Consider the following 12,644-nt stretch of genomic DNA (forward strand, 5'->3'; position numbering starts at 1 on the left):
TGGTTGTTGGGAGAGTTGTGGAAGGTGATGTGAGCAGGAATCATCAGAGATGTGGTTAATTTAGAAATACCGTTGCCAGTTTGTTATGATAAAACTCTAACTCTGGAGTGGTAGATACTAAATAAAAGTAATAATATCAAAGCATAGGCTTCTGTGGTAAATTCTCTTTTATTATATGTTTGTCTTGTCTATATGTGGTGACCTTTAACTGTGGTTCAAACACATTAGAACATGTTGAAATTGCTTCTGTCCCAGCTCACTTTTTAACTATAAAATGGGCATAGAGGAGATATGAATCCCTTCCCCATAGCACCTCTGTGCTTGTTGTGTATGTTCTTTTTGAGAATCTGGAGGAAAAAAAATATAGTGATGCTAGGGGATACTTTTAAAAAAATATTTTGTTACCTTTTGTGTACTTTATTGGATGTTTGCATTTTTCAGGCAACAGCAGAACAGATTCGCCTTGCTCAGATGATCTACGATAAGAACGATGCAGATTTTGAAGATAAAGTGAAACAAGTATGTTTCTTGTGGTACAGAGTTTTTATGCCCTGCAATAAGGTGCTCCAAAGCTGGCTTACGTTTTTGAGCTAGAGCGTCTGTTTCTGATTTAGATGAAACCTTTTTCAGAAGGACGCAAGTTTAACTAGGAAAAGGTGCTCTTATTGCACTGTAAAGTCTGTTTACGAGAAACTGTGTGGTAATATAGCTCTGGCTGTATAGTTATACCAGTGTATTTTCCTTTGTAGACAAGCCTTTAAGCCAAAACTCATCTGTGCTGATGTCTCTTCCAGACTGTATCTCTCTAGTATGGTCCTGATGCTTAATGATCATCAGAATAAAGAGTGCATTCAGCTTGTCCACGTGTACACGCACATGGGAAAAATGTCACCTGTGTAAACTGAGTTTGCTAATATCTTGGCTGTTTTTCAGGAAAAGTAAAAATCTAATCATAGCTTAAAGGCGAATTGAAGTGTTATTTAAAAAAAAAAAAAAATCTGACCTCCCAGATCTGTGTATGCATTAAAATGATAGAATTACACTGTGAAAATGAAATCTCACACCATTTCCTCTACCATGCTGAGTTTCGGGTGTAGATGCTCGAGCTTTCATTACCGAATTATAGCCGAGATGATTAATTCAAACAGTACTGAGAATCCGTGTCCCTGTTCTGCTGTGGGTATTGGTGATTTTGCCCTAGTGAACACAACTCGCAAAGAACCTAGGAGCATACCCAGGAGAGAAGAATTAGCGTGAATGCATTAATGCAGCAGAGGAGCAGATTTCTTGATTTCTTTTCCTTTGTAAAACCTCCTCTGAAGCATTATTAAGTGCTTTTTGTTGTTCTTGTTATAAACTTGTTCTGTTGATGTGCCAGAAGTGAAGTCTTGTACTTCCTGAAGCCAAAGAACCCTCATCAATAGTGCCTGTAGCTCTGCTGGTGGGAAGGATAAGAATTAAGTTCTGCATAGGAAATCTCCAATATTTTACATTGTGCATATATATTTCTAGCTCACGTAGGTTTTTTTCTTTGGGTGAAGTTGCTGGATGTCCCATGACAGACTGCGATTATTTCCATCCCACACTCCTCAGGATGTGCACCGCAGGTCCACGGAGCATAATTCAGTACTAGGTCTCCTTAAGCAGCCATCGCTTATGCCTTTTGTGTGGCCTTATGCTGAAATGGATCGAGGGAGCTGATCTGGCTGAAAAAAACCCTTTTTCTTAGCCTGGATGTTTTTCCAGATGGATCTGTTCTCTGCCATGGCTTACCTTATGTCTGTTCTCACAGAGTGGGATAAAGAGGGCGATACTGGAGCTATCCTGGTCTTCTACATCTTTACCCTCATATACTACTGTCTCTGGGGTGACAGTATTTGCTGCAAGCATAAAGTTAAAGGGGAAAAAAAAAAATGCGAAAGAGTGCTTTCTTGATTACCATTTAATTTGCGTTTCATCCTGTCTCTTGTCTGAGTCCCAAGCAGATCTGCAAAATGCAGATACCTTTATTTAGGATTGTAGTTTGCTCTGACATAGTAGCTACGTGCTTTCTTGGAATCTGTGGTGGTACTAACTCTTATTTTCTTATGATGATAATTTGGATATTTTAACATGTCTGACTCTTACTGCCAGCTTATGGAAGTGACGGGGAAAAACCAGGATGAGTGCATAGTGGCACTACATGATTGTAATGGGGACGTGAACAGAGCAATCAACATACTGCTGGAAGGAATTTCAGACACGGTAAGGTTTTACTTTCATATTAAACTGCTCTTTCTGTTTGCTGCGCCTTTCTACTTCTTAGAAGTGATTGGGAAAGTCATGTTTCGGAAGCTTTTGATTTCCATGTCTCCATTCAAATTCTTTTGAAGGAAATGGAGACCAGGTGTCATGGTTTAACCCCAGCCAGCAACTAAGCACCACGTAGCCGCTCACTCACTTCCCCCCACCCACCGGGATGGGGGAGAGAATCGAGGAAAAAAAAAAAAAGTAAAAACTCGTGAGTTAAGAACAGTTTAATAGAATGGAAAGGAAGAACATCAGTGTGTTATCAACATTATTCTCATACGAAATCCAAAACATAACACTATACCAGTGTCGTGGTTTCAGCCCAGCCTGTAACAAAGGACCACGCAGCCGCTCGCTCACTCCTCCCGCCCCCCTCCGGTGGGATGGGGAGGAGAATCAGAAAGGACAAAAGAAAAGAAACCGGAACCTCGAGGGTTGAGATAAGGCCAATTTACTGGGACAACACAAAAAGAGAAGTTACAACAACAACAACGGTACTAATAAAAGAATATACAAAACGAGTGATGCACAGTGCAACTGCTCACCACCTGGAACCTGACGCTCCGCCACTTCCCCCACCGAAAGCTGAGAGCCCCCCCCAGCCCGCTCCCCATTTATATACTGAGCATGATGTCACATGGTATGGAATAGCTCCTTGGCTAGTTCAGGTCAGCTGTCCTGGCTGTGCCCCCTCCCAGGTTCCTGTGAAAATTAACTCTATCCTAGCTGAACCCAGGACATTATCCACCCCTTATTCTATACCATCTACATCATGCCCAGATCCTACATTTTCCAATTAATCACCACCACTTTCCTTGTCTTTGATACACATATATATATATATGTATACGGACACCCTCCCCCCCCCCCCCCCAAATAGCATTCCCTTAGTCTATGGGCCATCCCTCTAATGTGTCCATCAATTTTATTTAGTCCATGACTTTGGGGCTCCATCTGTTGTAACAGTTCTTCAGGATAGGAGAGGTGGTGTGAGGTGTTGGATTGTTGCATGCTGCCTCTGGAGCTTGTGGCTGGTACATTTGGTGCAACCCACGCCCTTGGTCTGCAGGTTGAAGATGTTGATCTGGAGGAAATCGCTGGGCGCCAGTTCAAGTTCCATCACTGTTGCACTTGGCTCGGTTTCAAAGTCCGTCCTTCAGTCATTTGGGTAATTCTTACTGTAATACCCTTGATATGGCACATACACACTATAGATACAATGACATACATTGGCAGGTTATTTAGCAGTTAACATCATACAGCCTAATTCACTGGCTATTCTCTCCCAAAATCAAATCTCCTTGAGGTACACATCGAACTTCCCCATCCTTCTGCATCACCCACCAAGTGCACCCAGGTCCTTGAGCCAAAGCAATCCCTTGGATTAGTTTGTCTCTGCCTGAGGCAGGACTAACCCAGACTCTCTTCCCTAACATACTCCTCATGCGCACTACAGGGACTTTATCTCCTTCTACAGTATGTGGAAGTCTTGGTTGGGCGGGGCCACCCTGATTAGCAGATCCTCTAGTATTAACTAACCAGGTGGCTTTTGCTAAATGTGTATCCCAATGTTTGAAAGTCCCACCCCCCCATTGCTCTCAGTGTAGTTTTCAGCAGTCCATTGTATCGATCGATTTTTCTGGAGGCCAGTGCATGATAGGGGATGTGATACACCCACTCAATGCCATGCTCTTTGGCCCAGGTGTCTATGAGGTTCAGAAGTGAGTCCCGTTGTCCGACTCGATTCTTTCTGGGGTGCCGTGTCGCCATAAAACTTGCTCTTCAAGGCCCAGGATAGTGTTCCGGGCAGTGGCATGGGGCACAGGATATGTTTCCAGCCATCCGGTGGTTGCTTCCACCATTGTAAGCACATAGCGCTTGCCTTGGCAAGTTTGTGGGAGTGTGATATAGTCAATCTGCCAGGCCTCCCCATATTTATATTTCAGCCATCGCCCTCCATACCACAGGGGCTTTAACCGCTTGGCTTGCTTAATTGCAGCACATGTTTCACATTCATGGATAACCTGCGCGGTTGTGTCCATGGTCAGGTCCACCCCTCGATCACGAGCCCATCTATATGTTGCATCTCTTCCCTGATGACCTGAGGTATCATGGGCCCACCGAGCTATAAATAGCTCACCCTTATGTTGTCTCAGGTGGATCTAGACTGGCACTTCAATCTCAGCAGCCTGATCCACCTGCTGGTTGTTTTGATGTTCTTCAGTGGCCTGACTCTTGGGTACATGAGCATCTACGTGACGTACCTTTACCACTAGCTTCTCTAGCCGAACAGCAATATCTTGCCACACTGCGGCAGCCCAGATGGGTTTACCTCTGCGCTGCCAGTTGCTCTGCTTCCATTGCTGTAGCCACCCCCACAGGGCATTTGCCACCATCCATGAGTCAGTATAGAGATGGACCGCTGGTCACTTTTCTCTTTCAGCAATGTCTAACGCTAGCTGGATGGCTTTCACCTCTGCAAATTGACTCGATTCACTTTCTCCTTCAGCAGTTTCTGCGACTTGTTGTGTAGGACTCCATACAGCAGCCTTCCACCTCCGATGCTTTCCCACAATGTGACAGGATCCGTCAGTGAACAGGGCATATTGCCTCTCATTTTCTGACAGTTTATTATACAGTGGGGGCTCTTCAGCCTGTGCCACCTCCTCCTCTGGCGACATTCCAAAATCTTTGCCTTCTGGCCGGTCCGTGATCACTTCCACAATTCCTGGGCGACTGGGGTTTCCTATGCGAGCCCGTTGTATGATCAGTGCGACCCACTTACTCCACGTGGCATCAGTTGCCTGATGTGTAGAGGAGACCTTCCCTTTGAACATCCAGCCCAGCCCTGGCAGTTGGGGTGCTAAGAGAAGCTGTGTTTCAGTACCAACCACTTCTGAGGCAGCTCGAACTCCTTCATATGCTGCCAATATCTCTTTTTCAGTTGGAGTATAGCGAGCCTCGGATCCTCTGTATCCCCGACTCCAAAACCCCAGGGGTCGGCCTCGGGTCTCCCCAGGTGCTTTCTGCCAGAGGCTCCAGGTAGGGCCATTCTCTCTGGCTGCAGCATAGAGCACATTTTTAACATCTTGTCCTGCCCAGACTGGCCCAAGGGCTACTGCATGAACAATCTCCTGCTTAATTTGTTCAAAGGCTTGTCGTTGTTCAGGGCCCCATTTAAAATCGTTCTTCTTCCGGGTCACTTGATGGAGAGGACTTACAATCAGACTGTAATTTGGAATGTGCATTCTCCAAAAACCCACAACACCTAAGAAAGCCTGTGTTTCCTTTTTATTAGTCGGTGGGGACATAGCTGCTATTTTGTTGATCACATCCATGGGGATCTGACGACGCCCGTCTTGCCATTTTATTCCTAAAAACTGGATCTCCTGTGCAGGTCCCTTGACCTTCCTTTCTTTTATGGCAAAACCAGCCTTCAGAAGGATTTGGGTTATTTTCTTCCCTTTCTCAAAGACTTCTTCTGCTGTGTCACCCCATATGATGTTGTCATCAATGTACTGCAGGTGTTCTGGAGCTTCACCTTTTTCCAGTGCAGCCTGGATCAGTCCATGGCAAATGGTGGGGCTGTGTTTCCACCCCCGGGGCAGTCAATTCCAGGTATACTGGACACCCCTCCAAGTGAAAGCAAACTGTGGCCTGCACTCCGCTGCCAAAGGGATTGAGAAAAATGCATTAGCAATGTCAATTGTGGCATACCGCTTGGCTGCTTTTGATTCCAGTTCGTATTGAAGTTCTAGCATGTCCGGCACAGCAGCACTCAGCGGCGGCGTGACTTCATTCAGCCCATGATAGTCTACTGTTAGTCTCCACTCCCCATTAGATTTCCGCACGGGCCATATGGGACTATTAAAGGGTGAGTGAGTCTTGCTGATCACTCCTTGGCTCTCCAATTGGCAAATCAGCTTATGGATGGGGATCAGGGAGTCTCGGTTGGTGCGATATTGCTGCCGGTGCACCGCTGTGGTAGCATTTGGCACTTGTTGTTCTTCAACCTTCAGCAACCCCACAACCGAAGGGTCCTCAGAGAGGCTGGGCAAGGCGGACTGCTGTTCAATTTCCTCCGTCTGCAGTGCAGCTGTACCAAAAGCCCAACGGTACCCCTTTGGGTCCTTGAAATACCCCCTCCTGAGACAGTCTATGCCAAGGATGCACGGGGCCTCTGGGCCAGTCACAATGGGGTGTTTCTGCCATTCATTCCCAGTTAGGCTTACTTCAGCCTCCAATACAGTTAACTCTTGGGATCCCTCTGTCACACCAGAAATACAGATGGGTTCCGCCCCTTTATAACTTGATGGCATTAGGGTACGTTGTGCACCAGTGTCCACTAGAGCCTTATATTCCTGTGGGTCTGATGTGCCAGGCCATCGAATCCACACCATCGAGTAGACCCGGTTGTCCCTTTCCTCCACCTGGCTGGAGGCAGGGCCCCTCTAATCCTGGTTAGAGTATCCGTTACTCACTTTTCGCAAACGTGAATCAGAAGTCCCTTCAAGAGGATCAGAAGTGAGATGAGCCCTTCTACTCTGTCTGGGGGACTGCTCACAGGGAAACTGGAGCAGCAGTTTTCCAAGAAGAATCCTCTTTTCTGATTGCTTTTTCTCACAACTCTCGTACCCGTGCATCCAGGACTGAGGTAGGTTCTCCATCCCACTTCCTCATGTCCTCTCCATGGTCACGCAGGTAAAACCACAGGCTAGCCCATCGTGTGTACCTTCTATCTCCTCTCTCTTGGGCAGAGGAACACTTACTCCTAATAGCTGCGATGCGGGCCTGTACAGGTGGGGAGGAGGACATATCCACTTTGAATTGCTGGAACTCCCGGGACAATTCCTCTACAGCCGAGACACAGGCCCGTAGGGAGGAAGAGAGACTTCCTTCGTATTGCCGGAGTTGGATAGCCAGTTCGTCCACCGTTTGTCCATACCCTTCTTTCCAGGACATTACTGCCAGTGAGTTGGCATAGGACAATTGTGCGCTCTGTACAAACTTCCGCCACATGGGTCGTGTGCGTTGGACTTCATCTGGATCTGTGGGTGACTGCCCATTTTCTGGATCATTATAAATCATCTCTAGCACGGCTAATTCCCTCAGGTACTGGATACCTCTCTCCATGGTGGTCCACTTGCCTTGGTGACATGTAACTTCATCCTTGAAGGGGTATCTTTCCTTCACACCTGACAGAAGTCGCCTCCAGAGGCTGAGGACTTGTGTCTTTCTCCCAATCGCCTTGTCAATGCCCCCTTCCCTAGACAGAGATCCCAACTGCTTGGCTTCCCTACCCTCTAATTCCAAACTACTGGTCCCAGTATCCCAGCATCGGAGCAGCCAGGTAACAATGTGCTCACCTGGGTGGCGGCCAAAATCTTTTCGCATGTGGTGCAACTCACTCAGGGATAGAGATCGGGTGATTATTTCAGGTTCTGCCTCTTCCTCCTGTTCTCGCGATGACCCTGGTTCACTTTCATCCCTCACTAGGCGAACTGATTTCTTTGTGTGTTTCTTCTTCTGTACGGGGTGACTGATACTGGCACAGGTTGGTTCTCTGGTTTAGCTGCAGTACCTGTCGCCAGGGTTGGGGTAGCCACGGTGCCTGTCGCTCTGTTTTCCCTCCCTTCCCCCTGAGGGTGCTGCCTAATATCAAGCAGTGTTTGGTAGATACTGGCCAGGGCCCAGCACAGTGCAGTGAGTTGTGCGTCTCTGGAATAGCCACAGCATTTTCCTTTCAAATATTCTACCCGCTTCATGAGGGTTCTGTAGTTGTTTGGGAGTGAACTTCCAAGCCACTGGAGGTGAGAAGTTCTCTAGATACCTGCCCATATCCTCCCACATGCCGTGCCACCCATGAATATCCAGCCTTGGGGCAGATCTCTGGGTGGTACTCTTAAAGAACCTTTTTGTAGCCCTAAACAAGACCTGAAACACATTCAGGAGGCATAGCACTAACAGCACGCTGGCTTGCGCATCCCAAGGATATTAAAAATTCTCAAAAGCTGTTGTAATTAGCCGGAAGGAGAAAGGGGAGGTGAACGGACGGGGGGAAGTATCCCCCCCTGACTTCCCCATGGATTGGGTGCGATTACCAATAAATTCCGATAGAAGGCGCCCGAAGTATGAAAATGATATCACTGCTGCATACAGATACCAGCTTAACCTCATGACCAGTGATGTAATCATTTCACAAGTCGACATTGCCCAGTACAGCAAAATGATAATCCCGATCCCTCTTCCAGAGGTGATAAACGTAACCGCAGGGAATACATAGAGCATATAAGAACTTACACAACGCCACCATGTGAACAAATAAACCAACATTGTGACTAGCGACTATTTAGCTAACATAAGAAATGCGTATAACAAATTTGTTTTAACACGCTCTGGCCAGATCTGTCGTTATCTCAACCCTTCCTGCCCCACGTTGGGCGCCAAAAAGGACTGTTGTGGTTTCAGCCCAGCCGGTAACAAAGGACCACGCAGCCGCTCGCTCAGTCCTCCCACCCCCCTCCGGTGGGATGGGGAGGAGAATCAGAAAGGACAAAAGAAAAGAAACACGGAACCTCGAGGGTTGAGATAAGGCCAATTTACTGGGACAACACAAAAAGAGAAGTTACAACAACGGTACTAATAAAAGAATATACAAAACGAGTGATGCACAGTGCAGCTGCTCACCGCCCGGAACCCGACGCTCCGCCACTTCCCCCACCAAAAGCCGAGATCCCCCCCCAGCCCGCTCTCCGTTTATATACTGAGCATGATGTCACATGGTATGGAATAGCTCCTTGGCTAGTTCAGGTCAGCTGTCCCGGCTGTGCCCCCTCCCAGGTTCCTGTGAAAATTAACTCTATCCCAGCTGAACCCAGGACAACCAGCTACTAGAAAGAAAATTAACTCTATCCCAGCCAAAACCAGGACAGTATCCACCCCTTATTCTATACCATTTACGTCATGCTCAGGTCCCATACTTTCCAATACATCCTAATCAATCGCCATCACCTTTCCTGTCCTTTCGTATATAGATATATATACACACACAGAGATATCATTCCCTTAGTCTATGGGCCAACCCTATAAAATGTCCGTTGAGTTCATTTTGTTCATGACTTTGGGCTCCATCTGTCATAACAGCCTTTCTGGGCAGGAGGGATGGTGCGAAGTCCGCTCAGTCGGCAGAGCAGAATTGGGCTTCAGTGCGGTGTGGCGAGCAGGTGACATTGGACGCAGCAGGAGGATGGTGTGCACTGTTGGATTGTTGCATGCTGGAGTCAGTTCTGGTTCCATCACTACTGCGCTTCGCTCAGTTTTATCACAGTTCATTCTTGCTTGATCTAAGTGGTTCTTACTGTAATACCATGGATATAGCATATAACAATTATAGTAATGATAACATACAGTAGCAGGGTTATATAGCAATTAACATCATACAGTTTAATTCTGGCTATTCTCACCTAAAATCAAATCCCCTTGAGGCACACATCGGACTCCCCCATCCTTTTGCATCACCCACCAAGTGCACCCCAGGTCCTTGAGCAAAAGCAGTCCCACAAATGGGTTTATCTTTGCCTGAGGCAGGACTAACCCAGACTCTCTTCCCTAACATATTTTTTATGTGCACTACAGGGGCTTTATCCCCTTCTACAGTACGTAAAAATTCTGACTGGGCAGGGCCACCCCGATTGGCAGATCCTCTGGTGTTGACTAACCAGGTGGCTTTTGCTAAATGTGTATCCCAATGGTTGAAGGTTCCACCCCCCCATTGCTCTCAATGTAGTCTTTAACAGTCCATTGTATCGTTCGATTTTCCCAGAGGCTGGTGCATGATAGGGGATGTGATACACCCACTCAATGCCATGCTCTTTGGCCCAGGTGTCCATGAGGTTCAGAAGTGAGTCCCGTTGTCCGACTCGATTCTTTCTGGGGTGCCGTGTCGCCATAAAACTTGCTCTTCAAGGCCCAGGATAGTGTTCCGGGCAGTGGCATGGGGCACAGGATATGTTTCCAGCCATCCGGTGGTTGCTTCCACCATTGTAAGCACATGGCACTTGCCTTGGCGAGTTTGTGGGAGTGTGATATAGTCAATCTGCCAGGCCTCCCCATATTTATATTTCAGCCATCGCCCTCCATACCACAGGGGCTTTAACCGCTTGGCTTGCTTAATTGCAGCACATGTTTCACATTCATGGATAACCTGCGCGGTCGTGTCCATGGTCAGGTCCACCCCTCGATCACGAGCCCATCTATATGTTGCATCTCTTCCCTGATGGCCTGAGGTATCATGGGCCCACTGAGCCATAAATAGCTCACCCTTATGTTGCCAGTCCAGATCCACCTGAGCTGCTTCAATCTTGGCAGCCTGATCCACCTGCTGGTTGTTTTGATGTTCTTCAGTGGCCCGACTCTTGGGTATGTGAGCATCTACGTGACGTACTTTTACAACCAGATTCTCTAGCCGGGATGCAATATCTTGCCAGGTGTTTAATTCCCTCCGTCTCCAAGGCAGCTATACCAAAAGCCCACCAGTACCCTTTTGGGTCCTTAAAATACCCTCTCCTGAGATAGTCTATGCCAAGGATGCACAGAGCCTCTGGGCCAGTCACAATGGGGTGTTTCTGCCATTCATTCCCAGTTAGGCTTACTTCAGCCTCCAATACAGTTAACTCTTGGGATGCCCCTGTCACACCAGAAATACAGATGGGTTCTGCCCCTTTATAACTTGATGGCATTAGAGTACACTGTGCGCCGGTGTCTACTAGAGCCTTGTACTCCTGTGGGTCTAATGTGCCAGGCCATCGAATCCACACAGTCCAATAGACCCGGTTATCCCTTTCCTCCACCTGGCTGGAGGCAGGGCCCCTCTAATCCTGGTCAGAGTGTCCATTACCCACTCCTCGTAAAATTGACTTAGAAGTCCCTTCAAGAGGATGAGAAGTAAGATCAGCCCTTCTACTCTGTTTGGAAAGTGGAGCGGCATTTTTCTTGGAAGAATCCCCTTTTGTGGTGGTTTTTCCTCGCAGCTCACATACCTGTGCATCTAGGACTGAAGTGGGTTTTCCATCCCATTTCCTCATGTCCTCTCCGTAGTCACATAGGTAAAACCACAGGGCACCTTGTGGTGTGTACCTTCTATATTCTGTCTCTCAGGCAGAGGAACGCTTACTCCTAATAGCTGAGATACTGGTCCATATAGGTGGGGAGTAGGACATATCCTCTTTGAACTGCTGCAAATCCTGGGACAGCTTCTCCACAGCCGAAATGCAGGCTTGTAGGGAGGAAGAGAGATTTTCTTCGTATTGCCGGAGTTGGCGAGCCATTTCATCCCCCGTCGGTGCCTTTTCGTCTCTCCAGGTCAGTATTGCCAGTGAGTTGGCATAGGACGATGGTGCGCTCTGTACAAACTTCCACCACATGGGTCGTGTGCATTGGACTTTGCCTGGATCTTTGGGTAATTGTGGGTTGTCCGGGTCATTATAAATCTTCTCTAGCACGGCTAATTCCCTCAGGTACTGGATACCTCTCTCCATGGTGGTCCACTTGCCTGGTTGACATAGAACATCTTCCTTGAAGGGATACCTTTCCTTCGTGCTTGACAGGAGTCACCTCCAGAGGCTGAGGGCTTGTGTCCCTTTTCCAATTGCCTTGTCAATGCCACCTTCCCTAGAAAGCGATCCCAGCTGCTTGGCTTCCCTACCCTCTAATTCCAGGCTACTAGCCCCATTGTCCCGGCATGGGAGCAGCCAGGTGATAATGTGCTCACTTGGACGATGGCCGAAATCTTTTCGCATATCCCGCAGCTCACTCAGGGATAGGGATCGGGTGATTACTTCTGGTTCTGCCTCTTCCTCCTGTTCTCGTGATGACCCTGGCTCATCTTCATCCCTCGCTAAGCAAACTGATTTTTTTGTATATTTCTTCTTGTGTATGGGGGCAACTGATACTGGTGCGGGTTGGTTCGCTGGTTCAGCTGCAGTGCCTGTCGCCGGGGTTGGAGTGGCCGCGGTGCCTGTCGCCTTGCTGTTAGGTCCAGAGACCTTCTCTTCCCCTTGAGGGTACTGAGTAGTGTTGACCAGGGCTCGATAGGCATGGGCCAGGCCCCAGCACGTTGCAGTGATTTGTGTCTCCCTGGAATTGTCAGGGTGACAGCATACTTTTTCCAAATGTTCTACTAGTTTTTCAGGATTCTGCACTTGTTCAAGGGTGAAGTTCCGAAACACTGGAGGTGCCCACCGCCCTAGGCATTTGCCCATACTACCCCACGCACCCTGCTACTCATAATTATCCAGCCTCGGGGCAGATCTCTGGGTGGTATTCTTAAATAGTTGTTTAACCCTAAGCAAGACCTG

General features: G+C 47.8%; 1 protein-coding gene across 8 annotated transcripts in view; it reads left to right on the forward strand.

Moving 5' to 3' along the window:
• Nucleotides 1-12,644, forward strand: part of LOC128136139 (ubiquitin-associated protein 2-like) — a 139,436-nt gene that overhangs the window by 35,956 nt on the left and 90,836 nt on the right. For all 8 annotated transcript variants that reach the window (XM_052775314.1, XM_052775311.1, XM_052775307.1 and 5 more), the window contains 2 exons: nucleotides 442-519; nucleotides 2,134-2,244. In XM_052775314.1, the coding sequence (XP_052631274.1) occupies nucleotides 442-519; nucleotides 2,134-2,244 (189 nt within the window). The remainder of the gene's footprint in view (nucleotides 1-441; nucleotides 520-2,133; nucleotides 2,245-12,644) is intronic.

The sequence above is a fragment of the Harpia harpyja genome, chromosome W (genome assembly GCF_026419915.1).
Source record: "Harpia harpyja isolate bHarHar1 chromosome W, bHarHar1 primary haplotype, whole genome shotgun sequence".
Taxonomy (NCBI): domain Eukaryota; kingdom Metazoa; phylum Chordata; class Aves; order Accipitriformes; family Accipitridae; genus Harpia; species Harpia harpyja.